The sequence below is a fragment of the Chlorocebus sabaeus genome, chromosome 3 (assembly GCF_047675955.1).
Source record: "Chlorocebus sabaeus isolate Y175 chromosome 3, mChlSab1.0.hap1, whole genome shotgun sequence".
Classification (NCBI taxonomy): Eukaryota; Metazoa; Chordata; class Mammalia; order Primates; family Cercopithecidae; genus Chlorocebus; species Chlorocebus sabaeus.
The window spans coordinates 16,115,517-16,139,961 of record NC_132906.1 but is presented as its reverse complement, the minus strand read 5'-3'; the positions used below and the strand labels follow the sequence as shown (position 1 = coordinate 16,139,961).

At 36.9% G+C, this 24,445-nt stretch overlaps 1 protein-coding gene across 1 annotated transcript in view; it reads right to left on the bottom strand.

The window, feature by feature from the left end:
* Positions 1–23,705: 23,705 nt before the first annotated feature.
* Positions 23,706–24,445, bottom strand: part of LOC140711435 (uncharacterized) — a 354,739-nt gene continuing 353,999 nt past the window's right edge. Inside the window, exon 5 of the mRNA XM_073014550.1 lies at positions 23,706–24,245. Coding sequence (XP_072870651.1) covers positions 24,110–24,245 — 136 coding nt within the window. The 3' untranslated portion in view covers positions 23,706–24,109. The remainder of the gene's footprint in view (positions 24,246–24,445) is intronic.

Here is a 24,445-nt window from a genome sequence, read left to right as displayed (position 1 = left end):
ATAATGATTGACCATCTAGGTGAGAGGTGAAGCCAGCCAGGCTTCTGGGTCCAGTTGGGACTTGGAGAACTTTTCTGTCTAGCTAAAGGTTTGTAAACACACCAGTCAGCACTCTGTGTCTAGCTAAAGGTTTGTAAACACATGAATCAGTACTCTGTAAAAACGGACCAATCAACACTCTGTAAAATGGACCAATCAGCAGGCGGCAGGCAGGGCCAAATAAGGGAATAAAAGCTGGCCACCGGAGCCAGTAGTGGCAACCTGCTGTGGAGGCTTTGTTCTTTCGGTGTTCACTATAAATCTTGCTGCTGCTTACTTTTTGCATCTGCACTACCTTTATGAGCTGTAACACCGCAGGGTCTGCGGCTTCACTCCTGAAGTCAGCAAGACCATGAACCCACCGGAAGGAAGAAACTCTGGACACACCATCTTTAAGCACTGAACATCTGAAGGAACAAACTCCGGACACACCATCTTTAAACACTGCAGCACTCACCGCGAGGGCCTGTGGCTTCATTCTTGAAGTCAGTGAGACCAAGAACCCACCAGAAGGAACCAATTCCGGACACATAGGGACCCCAGTACTTGAGGGTCAAGTTTTCTGGGTTTCTTGCCGCCTCCCGTGCATCCTGGAAGAGGTGCTATAGCAGCTTCCTAACAAGAACCGGCAACAGACTGACCAAATAATCCCCAAGAAAACCTGTTTCTGCTAGCCAAGGAACTGGGAAACAGGAAGCCTAACAGCAGAAAACCTTGTAGGCAATACCTTCCCTACTCTAGCCACACACGGCAATGAGAAAACTGCCTTCTCCCACTCACCTATCACAGGTTCAGCAGGCCCCGTAGGGAGCTGATTTTCCACTCCATGCCCCAACCTTACGGAAAATAGAATTCTCACCGAAGTAAGGAGCAAATCTCCCATCCCACCCCTTCCCCTCCTGGGGAAGCAGAAATTTCCTGACTCTCCTTCCAGGTATTATTGACACAACCAGCCAGGCAGCTATCCTTTCATCCTCACCAGGCAGAAACAGGTGATGGTCCAATTCCCCTCCTGGGACAGTGTCAGATGGATGGAATGAGAAGTTGATTTTCCACCCCCCATTCAGTAAAAGCATGTGCTACTCTGATTGCTGTCTCCTCATTTGTATTCTCTCCCTTTTCTGCTGTGGTCCTTTCTTCTGAAAATTTTTTTTTTTTTTTTTTTTTTTTTTTTTTTTTTTTTTTTTTTTTTTTTTTTGAGATGGAGTCTGGCTCTGTCTCCCAGGCTGGAGTGCAGTGGCCGGATCTCAGCTCACTGCAAGCTCGGCCTCCCGGGTTTACGCCATTCTCCTGCCTCAGCCTCCCAAGTAGCTGGGACTACAGGCGCCCGCCACCTCGCCCGGCTAGTTTTTTGTATTTTTTTAGTAGAGACGGGGTTTCACCGTGTTCGCCAGGATGGTCTCGATCTCCTGACCTCGTGATCCACCCGTCTCGGCCTCCCAAAGTGCTGGGATTACAGGCTTGAGCCACCGTGCCCGGCCAATTTTTTTTTTTTTAAAGTGTACTCTTCACTTATTTTTCCATATATTTATATTCTTATAAATGCATTTGAAGTAATATACTCCTAAGTACTTTTATGGTGCATTCCATATATATTTTATAATTTCCTATTCTACTGAAGGGTTATTTACTATTTTGTTTTCTTTCTAGACATAGGAGTTTGTTGAGCTTTTTAAAAGATATATTTTTGTTACTGACTTCAACTTTTATTTCACTGAGATCAGAAAACACGGTCTATTTGTTGCTGATTCCTTAGACTACATTGAAGATTTTTTTCAAAGCCTAACACAAGGCCAATTTTCATTCATTGCAATTCCTTATTTGCAATTCTAAAACTCAAGCTCCAAAATTAAGGTTTTTGTAACTCATTTGGTGCAGAAATCTAACCTGTGTGGATTTAGTGATAAAAACCTATATTGAACTGATGCAGTTATTTCGTGTCTTTATTTCCTATTTCTTTAGCTGTAGAAATATTAATATTTGATTATGAAGTCCTATGCTGTATCTCATCAGGAGTGTTGTATTATATATAATGTATGAATTATATTAATTTTGTATCACAAAAATCTAAATTTTGAAATTCATCTGGTCTTGTGGATTTGAGATGAAAGATCATGCCCTGAATATATATTAGAGTTTGTTGATAATATTTAAATATTTCATAGTTTTGCTTTTATTTTAAAATTTTTATTTATTATTTTCTGAGAAGAGCATGTCAAAACTTTCCACATCCATTCTTCATTTATCCATTTCTCCCTATGTTGCTGTCAGTTATTGCATTATGTATATAAAAGTATAACATTTGGTGCATGTATGTTCAGTTTTTGTCATGGTTGCCTATTAATGCATATATTAATCAGAGTTCTCCAGAGGGATAGAATCAATAGGAGATTTTTTACATACATACGTACATACACACACACACACACACACACATATATCTATATCTATATCTGTATCTATATCTATATCTATATCTATATCTATATCTATATCTATATGAAGGCCTGCATTCCCTGGCAAGCCGCTGGTGCAAGTCTCAGAGGCCAAAGGCCACAGAACCTGGAGTCTGATGTCCAAGAGCAGAAGAAGTGGAATCAAGCACCCAACACAGGAAGAAGAAAAGAGCCAAAAGCCTCAACACAACAAAGTTAACCCTTCTTCTTCTTCTGCCTGCCTTGTTCTAGCTGCACTGGCAGCCAATTGGATGGTGTCCACCCACACTGAGGGTGGGTCTTCTTCTCCCAGGCGACCAACTCAGATGTCAATCTCCTCTGGCAACATCCTCACAGACACAGCCAGAAACAATACCTTACCAGTCATCTAGGCATTCCTCAATCCAATCAAATAGACACCTAACATTAACCATCACAATGCATTAGAAACTACCACATACTTATTGACTTAAAACAATACATATTTATTAGGTGGGTCAGGAATCCAGGCATAACTTAGTCAGGCTCTCTGCTCAGGATCTCACAAGACTATTGAAATGAAGATGATGATCAGGCCACATTCTCATTTGGAGATTTGACTAGAGAACAATCTGCTTCCAAGATACCTCAGGACCTTGGTGAATTTCATTTTCTTATGACTAGAGAATTCAGCTCAAACTGTTTCTTCAAAGCTAGCAAAGGAAAGATACAGAGACTGACAGAGAAGGAGAGAGGCTGCTGGTTGGAACCTCTGTATTCACAGAAGGTAGGAGACTTCTTTGGATGGGTTAATCTGTTTGGTCAGATGTACCCAGAATGATCCCCCTTTTGATTAAAGTCAACTTATTATGGGCCTTAATTGCACCTGCACAATCCCTTAATCTTTGTCATATTCCATTAATTAGAAAGAAATTACAGGGCCTGACAACACTAAAGAAGAAGGGATTTTACAAGAGTGGGGTCACTGGGGGGATTATCTTAAAATTCTGCCCATCCCATCTTTGATATATTATTTTATTATGCCTTTGACAAAAGTATAACATTCTTTTCTGCCTCATATGATACTTTCTCCTGTAAAATCTACTTTTTCTGGGTTTTGTAAAAATGATACCTTGCTACCCTGGTTGTATTTGGGGTATTAATTTGGTACTAAGTAAGTACATCTTTTTCATTATTTTTAACTTTCAGTATCCTATTACCTTATTTTAAAAAATACAACATTGTATTTCTGGAACTGTTTTCAAAACCAAATCATTAGATTTAACACTTTTATTGAGGGCCATTTTGCTATGATAAGATTTATTTTACCAAACTGTTTTCTATTTTCTATATCTTAAGATATTTATTAAATTCCATATTTGAAAAATTTATATTCTACTTATAATCTTCTGATCTCTCATATATATTCATTAAGGACCACATTTAAGGTTTTTTCCAATTTATTGAGTTTATCATTACTCCTGAACCACATAAATACCATAGAATGGTCTCACTCACATCTGTTTCTGTTCCTCTCTCCCTCATCTCACACCACATTGGTATCATCAAAATTTCTCATTTTGTAGTGATTTAGATATTTCCTCCCCTTCTTTGTTTTTTCTATAATTTTTAATTCATATAATAGTAAATGTTTAATGTTATGTCTTACTTCCCATAACTTGTTAATCTCTCCTGGATTTATACCTCTTCTTCCTAGTGTATTTCTTTTGAAAGTACTTTCAAGTTGGGGTGGGGAAGGGACAAGAAAGTAGAGGATTTTGTGGGAAACTGTCTGAATTTCTATTTCTTTTCAAAACTCATAATTTTACTATAATATGTTCTTGCTTATCCTTATTGATACTCAAGCTTAGAACTATGCATTCTTTTATTTTAGATACTTTCTGTATTATACTCCAAAATATTTTAACAAGCATTTTTGTCATTTTGGAAAACTATTATATTTTTTAACTTATTATTTATTCATCTTAACATTTTCCTCATACTTCCCACCTCTGTACAGCCCTCTAATGCCTTCAATTTCTTGATTTTATTTACCAGCCTATGTATTCATTTTTTAATGATATGCATTTTGCCATTTAACCTTCTAAGTTTTTCATTTAAGGTATTTTATCTTTCATACCCAATGTCTCCAATTTGTTGTTCTTTGTTATTAACTTTTTCTGCTCCATATCTCTAATATTGTTCTTGTCATTAAGGGTATTTGTTCTGCTTATTAAATACCTTTTTTTTTTACTTTCTAGACCATTACATTTGTTCCCTCTGTTAATCAATTTCATTTTCTTCTTTGTGTTTAATAATTATTGCTCTCTCATATGTCTTATTACTTTACCTTAAATGGTATTTCGGCTGCAATATGCTCCTGGCATTATCAGTGAAATCCTGAGCTTGTTCTTCAGGGAGGTTTATGGGAAATGGGGACAGATAGACTCTAGCATTCCCATGAATACATGCTTCAATAGAGTAGGGTGTGTGCCTACTCTATTTGTCTCCTGTACTGTTTGAAGAATGCTTTTTCAGTACTCCAGTTTTGTCTTCAGTTAGTGCAATTACTGGCTAGTTGAAAACAATTCCATTAGCTTCATTCATTTCACATCTATCTGCCTGGTAAATTTGTGAATATTAAATTGCCATGCCTTTAATATTGTCACTATTTCTGGCCAACCAGACCCTTTCTTCTATTGGAAGAGAGCTCTTAGAGAGAGTAAGTACTCTCTCCTGCTCTTTGATGGCTAGGCTGCCTGTTCCAGGTGGGTATGTATACCTGTCCAGGTCCTCTGAGAAGATTCCAAGTGTAAGAAATCTACTGATGGAAAAGACTGTGGAATGAAATTAAGGGGAAGTAACAGGGGCCAGGAGAGCTGGCAGACCATTATGTTCTGACATTGTGCAGAAGAGAGGGAAAGAAGGAAGGCTGGATAAGAAGAAAACTGCAGTGAAGTTCTACAGATATTTTGGCCAGGCTAAAGGGGAGTCTTTGAGCCAAAGTCAGAAGAGCGCCCTGTCTGTCAGGAACAGGTCTGCCTTACTATCCCTGCCATGCAGTTACTGGCTGGGAGGAGCCCAGAGGAAAACAGATAGAGAACTTAAGGAATATGAATATCATGAAAAGCAAGAAAGGAGAGATTTACAAGAACAACTAATGAAACCTATCAATGTATCAAGTACAGTAATACGTGTATTAAGCACAAAATGCAAAATCCACAGTCAACTATAAAGCTGATTGTCCAGGAACCAAGAAAAGATTTTAATCCATACAGTTTAGTTTTTAAATTAAATAAAAATTTCTAAGACAGTAGGGATATGTAAAGTACTTAATTATAATTAAAACATTTGTTTAGAACCTATAATATATAAGGCATTGCTATGGAAAATAAATAATTCCATGTAAATACACAGTAGTTTACAATTTACAAACTACTGCCCCTGCCTTCTAGGAGTTAATTATATTACCAGAGCAATTTGAAAGACAACTAGCATCAGAAATATTTTTTGTTACTCATAGTGTTGCTATATCAATTTATCATTATAAGATTATTATTAATTTTTAGCATTATTACTATAATTTATTTATTGTTTTATTTTCTGCACAGTCTTAGCAAAAAAGTGAATATTAGCTATAAACATTTGAATTCCATATGGACTTTGTCTTTCGTGGTTTACTGAGCAGCAGCTACTCAATTGTGTCTTCCCTTTCTCCATCTTTCATACACACATACATGCTCACACATGCAGCTTCAGCCAAGGGTTAAAGGATTTGAATACGTCATCTGCTTTTATCATTTATTTTTTTCTTTAACAAGTATCATAAACAGCAATTTTACTTAGACTAACAGCATATTCAGCTTGTTATATTTTAGAACATGGATTATCTTTGGATATTGCCCAGATATAACCTAATTCGAATGTGATAAAATATAGTAGTTCCTTCTTAAAGGTTTCCGGACTATATTTCATTTCAAAGAATTCTATCTGTTGTTCTATTGTTATATTCCTTATAAGGAGAGAGCTGATGTGACACAGAACCTACTCCTTCCTAAATGTTAACATTTGTAGGTAAGATAATATAAAAAATAGAAAAAAAATCCAAAGTTATGACCATGTCTTTCAAGGCTCCATATAATCTAGTTCCTATTTAGAACTTTCAAATCATGAGTAAAAACTTGGAATAGGAAAATGATAGGGTTTGTTCTGGGAGAAGGCTACAAAAGGGGTGTGAAATGACTAAAGGACAAATTGGATCCATAAGAGTCTTGAAAAGAAACTGGAAAACAAGATGCCACAAATGAGCTTGAAAGCAGTGTCCAAAGTAGATAAAGTTATTTTAAGAGTCTTTACAGGCTCTTAAAGAGTCTATAGAGATAACACGATCCAAGTATGAACTATAGAAAACACATGGCAAGGAACATCAGTGGTTATGACTGATGGTGATTGCAAGAAATTTGAAGGGAAACTGATAATCCATGTATGGGATGGCTTGGGTTCAGATAAAGCTAGTCACCATAGTATTAAAAAAATTCAGACTGAGATAAGTTTGAGAAACCACAAGATAATATATCCACCAAAACTTCTTGCAAACTAGCAGTTTTCTGAAGTTCCATATAGTATGCTATTATTAATTCATGGCTGATCACACACAGCTGCTCTATATTCTTTGTTAAGCATCAGTTTGCTTTCCGCCATTTACTTTGTTTTCAACATTTGCATGATATATTTTACAATTCCATGTCCCCGTCATAAGATGTTTCTCAAGAAAAGTAAAAGAGAATTTTTAAAAAGCATGATCCAAAGTGCAACAAGAACTACTAGATGCCTCCATGATTTTCCTTCAAAATATACACACACATAAACATTTAACTATAAAAGTGACAAGATTTGAGTTGAAAATACATAAAATATAAACAAAATTGACTAGCCCCTAATAAGCCTAAATAAGAAAAAAGGAAAGGACCTTCAAAAAATAAAGCCAGAAATGAAAGAAGAGACATTAAAATTGATGCCACATATATAAACAGAATCATAAAAGACTATTATAAACAATCACACACCAACAACCTAGATAACATAGAAGAAATAGACAAGTTCCTAAAAGTGTGCAGCCTACAAAGACTGAATCATGAAGAAACAGAAAATCTAAACAAACCTATAAGTAGTAAGGATATTGAATCAGTAATAAACAGAATCCCATCAAAGAAAAGCCCAGACCTGATGCTTTCACTGAAGAATTCTACCAAACATTTAAAGAGGAATTAGCACTAATCCTTCTCAGACTCTTCAAGAAATTAAACAGGAGGAAGCACTTTCAAACTCATTTTGTGAGGCCAGCATTACCCTGATATTAAAACCAGACAAATATATTACAAGAAAAGATAACTATAGATCAATATCTCTACTGAATAGTGATGCAATAATACTCAACAAAATACTAGCAAACCAAATTCAATGGTACATAAAAAGGATTACTACAAGATGATCAGGTAAGACTTATTCCTGGCATGCAAAGATGGTATAACATAAGAAAATGAAGTCAATATAATACACCATGTTAACAGACTGAAGGACAGAAGCTACATGATCATCTCATTCCATACAGAAAAATAATTTGACAAAATTCAACAGCCTTTCATGATTTAAAAAAACACTTAACAAACTAGAAATAGAAGAAAATGTTCTCAGTATAACAAAGGGCCATATGTGAAAACTAACCTCATACTCAGTGGTAGAAATGGAAAGCTTTTTCTCTAAGTTTGGAAACAAAGCAAGGTTGCCCACTTTTGCCACTTCTATTCAACACAGTGATGGAAATCCTAGCCAAAGAAATTAAACAAGAAAAAGAAATAAAATGCATTCAAATTGAAAAGCAGGAAGTAAAATTATCTCTGTTTTCAGAAAACACGATGCTACATGTAGAAAGTCCTGAAGACTACACACACACACACCCCCACACAAGCGTGAAATGTTAGAACTAATAAACAATTCTGCAAGATACAAAAATGAGTTGTGTTTATACAAACTAACAATGAGCAATCCAAAAAAGTTTTTTTTTTAGAAAATCCCATTTAAAATAACATCATAAATAATAAAATTCTTAGCAATAAACATAACCAAAAAGGTAAAAGGCATATACCCTGAAAACTACAAAACATTATTGAAAGAAATTTAAAACACACATAAATGGAAAGACATCTCTTGCTATAGTGTGGATGTCTGTACGCCAAGCTTCATGTTGAAGTTTGATCCCCAATATTGGAGGTGGGGACTAATGGGAAATATTAGGGTCATGGCGGTGTATGCCTCGTAAATGTCTTGGTGCCATTTTCACAGTAATGAGTGAGTTCTCATGCTGTTACTTCCCAGGAGAGCTGTTTGTCAAAAAGAACCTGACACCTCCCCATCTCACTGTTGCCTCCACTTTTACCATGAGATCTCTGTACACGCTGGCTTTCCTTTGCCATCTGCCATGAGTGGAAGCAGCCTGAAGCCTTCACCAGAAGCCCAGTCTTCTAGTCAACAGAATCATGAGACAAATAAAACTTTCATTTATAAGATACTCAGCCTCAGATATTCCTTTATAGCAACACTAAACGAACTAAGACATCTGTGTTTATTGATTGGAAGATTTAATATTGTTAAAACGTTTATTCTACCCAAAGCAATTTACAAATTCAATATAATTTCTATCAAAATCTCAATTTTTTTTACAGAAATAGAAAAAATTCTAAAATTTACACAAACGACCCCCCGAAAGTAAAAACACTCTTCAGAAAGAAAAAACAAAGTCGGAAGCCTCACATTTCCTGACTTGAAAGCATATTACAAAGCTGCAGTAATCAAAACAATATGATACTGGCATAAGACAGACATATAGACCAATGGAACAGAATAGACAGCCCAGATATAAACTCATATACATGGTCAAATGATCTTAAACAAATATACCAAGGCTAAAGGGGAGAGGGTACACTTTTCAACAAATAGTGTTGGGAAAACTGGATATCCACATGCAGATGAATAAAATTGGGTCCTACTTTATAGTATATAACTCAAAAATTAACTCAAAATGTATTAAAGAACCAATAATAAAATCTACAACTCTAAAACTCTTAGAAGAAAATATAGGGGAAAGCTTCAAGACATTGGTTTTGGCAATAATTTTCTGACTATAACATAAAAAGCACAAGAAAGAAATGCAAAAATAGACAGGTAAAGTTGCATCAAACTAAAAAGCTTGTGTACAGCAAAGGAAACCATCCATAAAGTAAAAACACAACCTATGGAATGGGAGAAAATATTTGCAAACCATATATCTGATAAAAAGTTAATATACAGAATATACAAAGAACTACAACTCAACAACAACAACAAACAAAAACCTGATTAGAAGTGATCAAAGAACTTGGATAGACATTTCTCCAAGGATGATTATGCAAATCACCAATGAAGAATATTAGAAGATGTTCAATCTCACTAATCATCAGGGAAATGTACATGAAAATGACAATGAGATACTACCTAATACCCCTTAGGATGGCCGCTATACAAAAAGCAGAAAATCAAAAGTGGTGGTAAGGATTTAGCAAAATTGGAACTCTTGTGTACTGTTAGTGGGAATATAAAATGGTGCAGCTGCTATGAAAAACATTATGGAGGTTTCTCAAAAAATTGAAAGTGTAATTACCATATGATAGAGTACTTTATCTTCTTAATATTTATCCAAACGAATTGAAAACAGAATCTCAAATAGATATTAGCACACCTAAGTTCATGGAAGCATTATTCACAATAGCCAAGAAGTAGAAGCAATATAAATGTCTATTAATGGATGAATGGATAAAGAAAATTTGTTCATATATACAGTAAAATGCTATTCAGTCATGCAAAGAAGAAAACTCTGTCATATTACTACAGCATGGATGAACCGCCAGTCTATTAGGATAAGTGAAATAAGGCACTTACAGAAAGGTAAATGCTGCATGATTCTACTTATATAAGATATCTAAGTGGTCAAACTCTTAAAAACAAACTAAAATGGTAGTTACCAGGGGCTGGGAGGCAGGGGAAAAAGAAAGTTATTGCTCAGTGAAAATAAGTTACAGCCCTGCAAGATGAAAAAGTTCTAGAGATCTGCTGCAAATCCATGGGTATATAGTTAATACTACTATACTGTATACTTAAAAAATAGTTAACATGGTGCATTTTAAGTTATGTGATTTTTTTTTTAACACAATACAAAGTAGCTGCAATTTGAAGGCTCCAACTGGGCACGTTTTGCATAATTGGATCATGAAAGATGATAAAGATAATAGATAATAAATAACACGGGGAGGCCATAAATCAATAGGAAGAGCTGAAAGAGAGAGAAGTTCTACTCTGCAGCATAATATCAGCTAATAAATGTAGAAAGAATGATAGGGTTTTTTTAAATGAAATTGTATAACCTCCAATGTAATAATTGATTCAGCAAGCATGCCAAACTGTTGAGTTAAAGGTTGCTGAAGGCAGAATGTTTACATGGACCCAAGGTACTACCCCATAAATTACTTATAATTAGAAAGAAGAGAATGTACTTTTACGATGAAGAGATCTGGCATTCAACAACTTAACCAAGTAACAGTTAGACATCTGGTCATTATGTTATACAATAAAAATTATATAACATCACCTACAATTTTTGCCAAAAATGTGTAACCTTAATCTAATCATGTGGAAGCAATAAAGAATGAGACATTCTACATGACAACTAGCCTGAACTCCTCAAAAAGTCAATGATAGAAAAAATTCAGAGGGCAGGAGGCTGTTCTGGGTGAAAAGATACTACAGAGATATAACTGTCAAATGCAAGATATAAATTTTGATTGAATCCTGGAATTCAAAAATTAACCAGCTATGAAATACATTTTTAGGATCATTGGAGAAATTTGAATATGATATGTATAGAATTTTATATTACCAAATTGTTGTTAATTTTCTTACGTGTAGGAGAATTTATTCTTAGAAGTTAGATGCTAAAATATTTGGGATTGAGATGTCATGATGTTTGCAGAATATCATTACTTTCAAATGGCTTAGCAAATAATGTGTGTGCATTGAGAAAGAGAAGCAAATGTTGCACCAGCATAAAAACTAGTGAATCTACATGAAGCGTGTACAGGTGCTCATTTTTTTTTATTTTCAAAATGAAAACTTGGGGAAAATAATGAAACACAGATTTCTAGTACAGTCGTTTTGGGGAAATAAAAGAGGGAAATATATTGTACGTGAGCAAATTTCCCAAATATCCCCTTTATCCCTGCTCATTCACCCAATTTCCACTTCCTATTGCAGTTACCACTTTATCCTACTCATTCTCCCTCCTCTATCTCCTCCTTCTTTCGCTGTTTCCAACAAGCACTCACTGTGTGTGTGTCTGTGTGTATATTTAGGGGTGTGTGTGCACACAGACACACACAGACACACACAGAGAGACACCCCTAAATACACATTCATTGCAAAATTCATCCAGATTACCCACTGCCCTATACAAAATGAAAGCTAGATAATTTGCCAAACAACTACATTATAACATAGCGCTGCATATTTATTTGAAAGGTGTTAGATTGGCAAGGTGAACAAAATGCTAAACTCATCTTTAGCAATGAAGATTACAGCACGAATCCACTGGCAAGACAAGGTTCCTGACCACGCACGGTGGCTCATGCCTATAATCCCAACCCAACATTCTGGTAGGCTGCAGTGGGTGGATTGCCTAAGCCCACAAATTTAAGACTAGCCTGGGCAACATGGTAAAACTCATCTCTACAAAAAAATACAACTTAGCTGTGTGTGATGGCGCATGCCTGTAGTCACAGCTACTTGGGAGGCTGAGGTAGGGGAATCACTGGAGCCCAGGAGGTTGAGGCTGCAGTGAGTTTTGATCATGCCACTGCACTCCAGCCTGGGAAACGGTGAGACCCTGTATCAAAAAAAAAAAAAAAAAAAGTAAGGTTTCTGCTTTCTCATATGCAGCCCTGAACTTATAGGCCACTTTAATAGAGAATCTGTGAGAAGTACCTGAAAGGCAGGTGGTGGGAGGTTGAGATGCTTGACTTTCAAACACTGCCAAGCCTCTGACCATCTGAACTAGAAAAGGATATAGTTTAAAATTTGCCCCAGTAGCAAAGCAAAGAACTGAATAAAGAACAGAAGAGACTCAAGGGAATGTCAAATGTGTAAAGTTAAACTCCAGGAAGTACAGACGTTGTACTAGTCACCTCCATGCCAAAAAATCAGAAATTGCTATATGCTCAGGCAAGTCTTTTCCCCCCGTAGGCCTTCAATGCTGTCTAGATTGGAAAGGAGAAAAGCAAGCTTGCTGTGGGCAGAACACAATCATTAGGAAGCAATATGTGATCTAAAGATGCTTGATTAAGAAAAAACTAGACCTTGGACTCAAACCTCTAATGAGTCTACCATAAGCTTAGCTTGATATGCCGTTTCCTCCAAAAAATAGTCAATACTGCTAGTGCAGAAAACATGAAAAGTTTTAGATGTTAATTGTTTTTATTGACTTTGAGATACCCATATTTATAGGCATGGCACCCAGAGGGTCATGCAGAGAGTTAGTAACCATTTTCTGCCAGGTACGGTGGCTCATGCCTGTAATCCCAGCACTTTGGGAGGCCAAGGTGGGCGGATCACCTGAGGTCAGGAGTTCGAGACCAGCCTGACCCATCTCTACTAAAAGTACAAAAAAAAATTGCCAGGCATGGTGGCGCATGCCTGTAATTCCAGCTACTCGGGAGGCTGAGGCAGGAGAATCGCTTGAACCTGGGAGGCGGAGGTTACAGTGAGCCGAGATTGTGCCAATGCACTGCAGCGTATGCAGCAAAAGCAAAACTCCATCTCAAAAAAAAAAGAAAAAGAAAAAGAAACTATTTTCTGTCCTTGTTAACTTTCTTTCACTATGTGTGAGGCAAGGTTAGATTTCTTTTAAAGCTACCTCACTCATCTAGGGAAAGAATGGATGATGAATACAAATTTTCCTTCAGTAAGCCCAAATCTGCTGACTTCACGAGCCAAAGCCTTCATGTGAAGTATAAAGCATTCAAACCTATGGGCGTATCCTTACATCTCTGGTACAAACATTTCTAAAAAGTTATTAAAATGATGCAATGCAAAAGGTATTTCCAAAAGGAGTCAACCCTGGCTGATTTATAGACTATTATTTCCCCACATTTGGAGTGCTTCTGTCGTCATGTTTGTCTGTTCATTCTGTTCTGAAGTTGTATCTGTGTGGCTGAAGCAACATATACAGAGCAGGTAATTTGGTTATGACACCGTCAGCATATGGCAGTGGAATAAAGTAGCAATCACTTTAAGCAGATAGAATATAACAGATATCTTCCATACACACAAAAACTACTGCACTAAAATCGGTGAAAATAAAACACAAAAATAGAACTGTGAAAAACGAAATGATCACCAATTTGCTCTAACTAGAACTCAATGACTGCTAACATACTGATTACCGGAAATTTCTTATTATCGAAAACAAAAGGAAATGATCCCAAGAAAAAAACCTGAGGCTTTTTCCCTGTTAATAATTAGAATTATGATAGACAAAATAACTAGCGAGTGGTTGGTTCTATTCTTCAGAAAGAAAAACTTGATTCTCGAGGTTCCTTCCAATAATATGTTTAATTTAATGAAGAGGTTATAAAACAGAATTCTGTGGGGAATTGCAATAATTAGGGTAATGTGTCCACCCAAAATTATTCCAACTCTCCAACTTATTTACAGAACTAAATTGAGACAAATTGCTCTTTAAGTAAAAGTCACTGTGCTTTTGAAGGTCCAAAAGACGTAATTTTGTAGCATAGAACTCAGCATGCTACTTTGAAGTCGTGTTTCTTAAGATGTCTCTAAAGCAGCAATTAGCAGAATGTGTTTGAGGAAATGCAAAAACATTCCACATTATCCTAAAGGTGTTAAAATTGTCCAAATTTTTAAATAATGTACACTTAAAACATATTCATGACATGAAGTGCTTTGTGATCAGCATTTACTACATCAAATGACAATAAAAATGTGAAAGAATGGAGCGTATTGCACTAGAGCTGCATACACAAAGAATGAAACTCTCAAAAGATGTTACAATAAAATCGTGCTTTTTCACATATGGGAGGGATTCTGGGTTCTCAGCTGTAGGACTCCTGAGAGACCATGTTTTACGGTGTGTTACAGAGTTCCAGGAGGTGCTTGGCCATAAAACCCTTCTCTGCAGATCCTCTCCAGAGACTAGTGTTTCGAAGGTTCACACTTTGGAAACTTCTTTCCCAGAAAACAGTAGGCTTATAATGGTAGGTGAAATCTTGGATGAGGATAAGATGGTGTATTAGTTTGCTAGGCTGCCATAACAAAGCACTACAAATTGAATGCCTTAAACAATAGAAATGTGTTGGCTTACAATTCCAGAGCCCAGAAGTCTGAGGTCAAGGTGTCAAGGTGTGTGCAGAGCCATGCTTTCTCTGAAGGTGCTAGGGATCTGTCCCAGGCCTCCCTCCTAGGTTCTGAGAGTCTTTTGGTTGATGGCTACACAACTCCAACCTTTCCATGGAGTTCTCTCTACATGCTTTTGTCTCTGTCCAAATTTTCCCTTTTTTTATAAAAACACCAGTCCTATTGGATTAGGAGCCCATCCTACTCAAATATGACCTCATTTTAACTAATTATATCTGCAACAATCCTATTTCCAAATGAGGTCACATTCTGAGACACTGAAGGCTAGGACTTCAACACATGAATTTTGAGAGATCACAATTCAACCGGTAACAGATGGGATAACTCCAAGCTGTGTAGAAAAAGCAGTGAGTCTCTCTCAGGGTCAACATGACCGTGTTTGGGTGTGTGAATAAAGTTGGAAGGTGTGTCGCAGGTAATGTTTCTAACAATAGCTGGAATACCTAGGTTTGCAAATTATTTAACTTTTTACATTAGAATAGACATAAGGCTATCCCTATGACAACGTTATGTTCACTTGTTTACACTACTGATATTCTTATTAGAGAGGCAGTGAATGGGAACAGTGTTCACTTATGCATCAAGAATGGCACAAACCTAGCAACCTAGACTGCTGGGGACAGGTTTTGCACAAAATACCACTGGTCATGTATGCATAGTAGGAAAAAGATTGAGCATTGCTAGCAAAGATAAGGCCCAGCTCCTAAGTTTAGAATGCAAAGTTCCCCTAGGTCTAGCCCATTCCTACCTCTTTCCAAGCCTCCATCCCTGACACTCCTTGACTGAAATTTATATTCTACTAACATAAACTGCAGTGCTTCCCACCTACACATGCTGTTTCTCAACTTCATGCCTTTACACATGTGATTTTCCTGCATAAAGTAGCCTCCTGTTCCTTCTAAATGACTCCTGCTCATTCATCCATTAAATTCAGTTCAGGGTCATGTCTTCTACGAACACTGCCCAGATGACTTTAGCCGATTCTCCACTGGTGTTTTCATAACTTCTTATCTATGCATCTGTTATTGCGCTTACAATAGTCTTTGGAACATTCTGTTTACATCTGCTATCCTAGAACCGGAGATGCATGAGGGCAGAGGCTATGTCTTATTTGTCTTTCTACCTCCAACTTGTAATAAAAAGCCTAACCAAGTAGGTATTAGGTGAACAACATAAAATTAAGCTGAAGGAGAAAAGGATTTCAGACTGATATTGCTAAGTAATAGACATTCATTAAAATCATGCTTTATTCAGCATCTTTATTTTAATGAAATATAGTTGATCCTCATTACATGCCGATCCATTTTGGGGGAATGAACCTATTTATTGGAGTTTATTTGCAACCCCAGAGTCATTCATTGCAGTGCTTTCAGTAATCCTTAGGCATGCACAGAGTGTTGAAAAATTTGCCTGTTTTCATGCACGTTCTCAGCCCAGGTCAAACATGGCAATGCTCTGCCTTCTTGTTTCAGCTCTCACACTGTAAGCAAGTGTCCTTTTTATGGTCTATTTAGTGGCAGTTTTTCACATTTTTGTGGTTTTCACTGGTGACAGTATTGTTTAAAATGGCCCCCATGCATACTGCTGAAGTGCTGTCTGTTGTCCTTGAGTGCAATAAGGTATCTTTCAATAAAAACACATGTAAAGCAAGTTTGCATATTGATTGTTTGATGAAAGTGTTATGACCGGAAGCTCCCAGGAGCCTAATCCTATGGTTTTCCTAGGAGCTGTAGTTCAATATTAGCTAATTCAGTGTTCACAGTGACTTTATATAACAGCTACCATGATTAATGAGAATCAATTGTGATGTTATAAAGCCAGTTTCACTCTTCACATCTCTCTCACCATGAGTAGTTCTACTGTTAACTTATGCTTCAGTTTACCATTTTAAAATCTTGTAATGGTAAACTATTACACAAAAGAGATGTTAGTGGTGTTTTCTGTGAGCCAGCCTTAATATATCCCAATGAACTAGGAGCTGGATTTCCTGGTGCATATTTTGTTACATCTCCAAGTAAAACTAGTTTCTTTCTTTTGCTGACTAACCATAGAATTCTCCAGGCCATATAATTTATCATTTAAAAATATTCAATTCAGCTCTTTTTTATATATACAGACTTTTGCTATGTTTACATAATTTCAAAAAGATTGTAAGTCCCTGGAGAGCTACCATACTTTTCATATCAATTTTATATCCTCAATATGGCCTCATTCAGGTCCCATTACATACATAGTATAAGCTCAATAGAAATTTGTTGAAGGGATTAAATTGTTAACTACTTTCCAGAGAAAAATATTAAATAATTATAACTGGCAAAGACATCCGAATTCTACACAGATGAATACAAGATTGATAATCTACTCCCCAGGATATCTTTGACTGTAAAACCACAAAACATATATAAATGTTACTACTTTTTTTCCCTGGAACTTTCGTCTCATCGTCCCTCTGCCTCTGCCTCAGCACCCACCTGCTCCATTCCTATACTTCCTGACGGCTCTTCCTTGATTTCCTTGCCGGATTCATCCCTCTGCCCTTCTCTCACCTGCACTGACATCCCCCAAGGTTATATACTTGGCCTGATTCATTTCTCCTTCTAAGCTGTTTCCCAAATATCCACACACTGCAGTTGTTCACTCCAAAGCAGGTAATGATCAAGTAGACATCTCCAGCTTTAACCAGTTTTTTTCAAGCCCAGAGATGAACGTCCAGTTTTTACTTATTCACACTTAAACTCATTAATATCCCTAAAAATATCACTTCTCTCCAATCTTTATTTTGGAGAAAAGCATTACGATCTAATCCACTCAGTTTTGTTTCTTTCCTCTTTTACCTCCTACATCCAAAACATTCCTAAATATTGATCATTCCTTTTTTTTTCCTTGACAGTGTCTCGTTCTGTCACCAGGCTGGAGTGCAATGGCACAATCTCGGCTCACTGCAATGTGTGCCTACCAGGTTCAAGCAATTCTCCTGCCTCAGCCTCCAGAGTAACTAGAACTACAGGGACATGCCACCACACCCAGATATTTTTTGTATTTTTAGTAGAGAACGGGGTTTCACCATGTTGGCCAGGATTGTCTCGATCTCTTAACCTCATGATCCGCCTGCCTCCAACTCCCAAAGTGCTGAGATTACAGGCATGAGCCACTGTACCAGGCCAGTGATTCCTTCTTTATCTGCCTTCTATCTTTTCCTTCTTTCCATTGTTGCTAATGCTGACCTATTTCAAATTCTTAGTATCTTTGCCTGGACTATTACAATATCTCCTTTATCCTCTTGACTGCCTACCTCATTCTCTTACCATCTCAAACTATTTTTCAAACTGCAACTGTCCTGAATTTCTCTCATTTGTCCCTTCATATCTACTCTTCACTCCCCTCCACTTTGATCTGTTCTCCTAGAAGCTGAAGTGTGTGGAATATATCAAGAGCTCTTCTCCTCTAGCTCCCAGTTGGGTTTGACCACTGGGAAATGCTGGTAGGAGTTCAAAGGGTGGGCAGACAGGAAATCCAGGTTATTTAATTCTCCTGGCATGTTTGATCCTATTAGGTGGCCTTCTTTACACAGCGTTCTCTCCAGATTTTCTCATTTAGAGGTGTGAATGGTGAAGCCCCGCCCCCAGCCCCAGTTTCAAGTCTTAGAGGCTTTATTTCTTTTGATTTTTATCCAATTCGCCCACATCTTTTGCAGAATCCCTTTATTAAGCTTTTTTCAGGTTACCTGATTTCAATGTGCCATCTGTTTTTCAACTGATGTACTAACCATTTATTTAGCAAAAGAGGTTTAATTATGCCACTCCCTTATCCCAAAATCTTGAAGTGTTTTTTCATTATCTGAGTTCCAAACTTTCTAGCCAGTATTCAAAGTCTTCCATAGTGTCCCCCCATCCTTCCTCTCTCATAACCACACCAGTCCATTTGACTCACCTATGATCACGGAGTCTACCCAAATTCCTTAAAAAGCTATATATTGTTATACACTAGGCCCAGGAGTTCTTTCTATTCTTTCTTTTTCTGGTGAAAGTATATTTACATTTGAATGCTCTGTTAAAAATACTGTCTTGCCACATGCACATATATATTTGTCACAGCACTATTCACAATAGCAAAGACATGGAATCAACTTAAATGCCTATCAGTGGTAGACTGGACAAAGGAAATGTAGTACTATATACCACGGAATACTATGTAGCCATAAAAAAGACAAGATCATGTCCTTTGCAGGAGCATGGATGGAGCTGGAGGCCATTATCCTTAGCAAACTAATGCAGGAACAGAAAACCAAATACTGCATGTTCTCACTTATAAGCGGGAGCCAAATGATAAGAACACATGGACACAAAAAGGGGAACAACAGATACTGGGGCCTACCAGAGGGTGGAGGGTGGAAGGTGGAAGAGGATCGGGAAAAATAACTAATGAGTACTAGACTTAATACCTGGGTGACAAAATATTCTGTACAGTAAAGCCCTGTGACACAAGTTTATGTATGTAATAAACCTGCATATATACCCCTGAACTTAAAAGTTAAAAACATACTGTCTTTTAATGAAGGCTTCTTTGATGAACTCATCCCCTATTTTTTTGTTCTTCTATGTCTATTGAATCATTAATTAAATTCCAACTGAAGACATTATATTAGTAGTATTTTTCATGTGTTCATATTTTTCTATGTTCACTTTAAAATGTTCCTTTTTGACATGTATATTAAATGCATCAAAGATTTAGCTTTCAGCGTATGCTAGTTACCAGCAGAAAATGTGGCCTGAGTTAGGTGCTACACACAACAGTAGTTCTACGATTCATGAAAAAGCTGCACTATTCCCAATCATATAGCAACTTCTATGCTATTACGCATTATCAAAAAGTGATGATATTGAGAGAAAAATACAGATGTCAGAGAAAAATACATATACAGGCTGTATATGTAGTTTTTGGTGAAAGGGGAAAAAAATCAGAAATAAATATAATTCTCAGAACAACATCTTAATTTCAGTGGAGAGAAAGCAAAGGACATTGGCAAGGATGATGGATGGAGCCAAGGTAGAATAGTCTTCTATGCGTTGACTCATAACCATGTGAACTGGGAAAGGAAGTTGAGAAATTCCCCCAAGAGAACCACGGGATTTCTCCCTGGGGTATTCTGTGCTGAAAATGTAGAATAAATGTTACACCAATTTCTTCTCATACTAACATCAAAATTTCTCTGACTCTGGGTCTACGGTCAACTTTGAGACACAAAATATCAACAGCTACAAAATATACTAGGACTTGAGGATCTAGTTTCTATCTGAGGCTAGGATTAAACACCCAGGTCAAGTTGAGCGAGTGAAACAAATTTCAATATACTTCTATTTATTTATTTATGATCTATACTCAGTAATGCTTACATTGAAATCTGAGAGGATATATTCAACTCTCAATGATTAAAGCAAAGATTCAAGAGGTGGTTGCAAGTTTGAAGTTATAGATACTGAACTTGAAGAAAAAAAAGGGAAAGGAAGACAACAGTCTAAGCCCACCATTCAGGTATTTGGGCTATAAGGTGAAATACAATCAGATACTATAGAACAATAAAAATATTAACAAAAAGTAAGAAAGTAGCATTTCCAGCCACACACACTTGGTGCTTAATTGGGTATCTGGGTTTTTTAGCCACTACAGATAGAGAAAATGCTCAGCACAAAATGAAAGAGGGTGGGACAAAAAGTATTAGCAATGTACTGTCGAACATCAAAGCTCCTCTAGAATTTCCCTTGAATCAGGCCTTTTCTTAAAATAAGTCACATGCATCCAAGGCTCTGTGGGATGACAGCATAAAGTCCAGACCAATTCATGGTGGAAGAAAACACATGTGAAGAAGGTTGTCCCGCATTTTACCAAGCCATGTCGCTGCCATCTCTAATTTTGTGGAACTTTCTTGCCTTTCTGTGCATTTCTCTCCCCACAATTTCCGCAGTTTCCAGAACCCACAGCTTTTCTTCACTCCCCACTCAAGCCACTGCTGGCAGAACACATGATTAGACTAAAACCAAACTCAGATGCTGAAGTTAGAGGCGGCCCATCACGGAAGGAACACGGTCTACTTCCATCTTTCGGTAAACCTTTTAAACTAGAGGGGAAGACTTCTTTAGGAAAGAATAACTAGAACATAAGATGCCCAGGAATCCACGACATTTATTTCCATGTAATGGGAATTGAGTCAAGTGTTATTTGGTACTCATAATTCTTTCTATGAGTCGGATATAAAATCACATTACTCAGAAACCTGGATTCCATCTTCTCCTTGTAAATACATAATTAAAGCTTTAACTTGGAAGAGAAGCCTTTGCTTGTAGAAAGAAATAAAAGTGTATTTTAGTTTGAAATTGTAATCAAATCAGTTTTATGACCATCAGCTGTATTCACTATCAAATATTTATCTTGACAGCTATTTGTATGCGACATTTTAAACTCACACATGATTGATCTAAACAGTCATCTTGGTTCCTTCAGAACAAGGCTCAGGACACAGCTGACAGAGGAAGAAACACTGCAAGGGGTTGGTGTTTTCATTGGAGTAGAAGTCACTTCCATGTTTAAGTTAAAAGAATATCGACACAAACTATTTTGTTACTTATTTTTTCACTAATCTACAATAGTGGCTTTGTTTTATCAGAAGGGAATTCTTTATCCAAATTTGTGGTCAATTATTGTTTCTTTTAAAATACCATTATTTTGAATTCTGGTTATAAACAAACTAAAAAATATCCTTTTTCTCCTCTAAGGTTAAATGTTGAAATAGCATCTCTAGAAGAAAATAAAGTTTCTGGGAGCAGTAGCTTTGTGTTAATTGCCAAAACAAAATTGAATGGTTGACACATAGTATTAAAAGTGGATATAAATATTCTAGTTTCACTATATTATTATATTTGAAAATCAGAATGGGAGGTTTGAATTTCTTCTGGTAGCTTTAGTTCTTTTGCACATATATAAGACACTTATACAAAGTACTTCCTATTTTAGTCTAGATCAAATACTATATTTTTCATGTTGCTTGAACATACAAGAGGAAAGCTTTCCACTGCTTCCATCACCATCCCCTGAGAAATGGGCCGCATTGTACAACCACTGCATTAAAAATACTAATTGTAGGCTTGGATTAATGGAACTACAAGACAAAGCACAATTAGGAAAACAGAATCAAGTTTACTAACCTAAAAGGCAAAAAACACAAAGTACTGTCAGGATACAGGCAGAGAAACAAGTAACACTTTCCAAGAGAGAGGCACAAGCTTCCGAACCCCAAAATCCACACCAAGATTAAACGGATGAGAATAAAGCATCAGAAAGAATAAGACCTTTACTTTGTCTGAAAGTCCAGCTTCCAGACCTGGACTTCAAGGCCCAGATTCATAAACAGATGTAACTTTTTTGCAGATGCTGAAATAATTCACCACATAGGCAACAGTAAATTGGAGACCACTTCTTCTGGTCTTAGAAACCTCGTAATATCTGAATTTTGCAATAAAGGTGTAACTGCACAGGGTGGCCCAGCATGCTTAGGCATGAACGCAGTTCTCATTGATGAGTCTCACCTCTCCAGACTAACCCAGATTGGCCAGGGCATATTGGTCAATGCCACGCAATAAGGAGAAAAGTCAGTTATGCAGTTACTCTCTGAGAGTCGTGCTAGTTGAAGAGAAAAATTAGCAAGAAAGGAACAATGCCACATTTCACACTGAGAAGAAAAGAAAGTAGAAAAGGAAAACTGTTTCTTTGGATCTCACACACTAGACACACGTCCCTCTTTCATTTATCTTACACTTGTTTCATGCCTTGTACTGTTCTAAAAGCTGAGGAAAGAATTGTGTGCAAAAAGAAACATTGCTCAAATCAAGTTGACATCCTACTGGGGTTATCTTCTGTGTTACCTCAAGGTTATTGGATGTAGGGGGAAAAACTATTTACTAGACAGATTTTCGGGAAAGCTGTCAAAGCTATGAGGAGTGAACATGTGGGAGATGAGAGAATGTTCAGGTACAAAATTTTAGTGTTTCCCATGGGCCTATTTGTTAACTTGTACTGAAAGTTGTAGAAACTTCAAAATAGAAATAACTCATAATACACAGAAAGTCTGGGGGGACAGGGAGAGGTTAGCAGGAAATTACTTAAAGCCAGAGAGTATCAGATTTCTTTCTGTAGGAGGATAACCATTCTTAAAATTATTGTTAGTTAATTATGATCTTCTTGCAGACTCCTCAGTGTCTCTCTTGAATGTAGTCAGAGGTGATGAATAATGTGTGTGACTGAAGTTGTGGTGCTAGAAGCAACAAGGAGTAAATTGTGGAAAGCTTCTTCTCTCTAAAGCATTCAAACTTACTGTTTAAGAACATGGTGCAGGTTAAATTTGGCCCAAGGGCTACCAAATTACAGCCTCTGCCACAGTACTATGAAAATCTATGCTTTTTAAATGATAAAAATAGTAATAGTCATTATTGTCATTTTTCATCAGAGAGTATTATTAGTGCACCTCTCTTATTTTTTGCCACCCAGAACCCAGTTACCCTTCCTTTCATGATTATAACCTATTTTTTCCTGAGTAGATGGCAACCAATGCATCCCCTAATTTCTAACCACATACTTTGAGTAAGCCTCCATCCCAGGAAGAGATGGAGCATTTGGGCCTAAGCCAAGAAAAGCATTATAATTACCTCAGAAGGGGTGACTGGTTTTGTAAGGACATGACCCAGTTAGACCTAATGAGATGCAGTAAACTCTTACAAACCTGTTATTTGTGGAAAATAGATTTTGCTTTTTATGTTTGATGTGAAAATGGGGCACTGTAAGGTCCAAAGCTGTTCCCATCATCCTAGGACTGCGAAGGTAGAGCCTGTATGAATAAACATCACCGGAGTTTACAGATTTGGGTTTCCATGGCAATTGAATATCTCTGTGGCACAACTTCCTACTCTAAAGTCAAGGGGGATGGTCTAGATCAGTGACTCTTAACGTTTTCTACCTACAGAGAAAAATAAATACTTACTCTCAAGGGGTGATGCAGTATAACTCCAAACAGCCTGTCATCAGTGGAAATTTGATTCAATTTTATGTTCTGTTTTAAATATAGGCACTTCAAAATTTTCATAATGTTTATCTCAATATAAACATAATTCTCCATGAAGAACTGATGTTCCAGGAAGATGGGCGATGGCTGTGTTTCTTCTGGAGCTTCCTCTAGCCCCTGATCCATCACTCTTGCCTTGAGGGCATTGAGAAACATGGCGGGCACATCTGCTAAAGAAATGCCCACCATTAAAAGTCTGTTAAATCGCTTTTTTGAACGCTTGACCTTAAAAATGCCCTACAAACTATTTACATGTAAAAGAGTGATATCATTGAGCTTTCCTATAATTCAAATTAATAAAACATTACCAAATAATTATTTCTTCAGAATTCAAATGGGTCCTCTTTTTCTCTTTTTCTACTTCTCC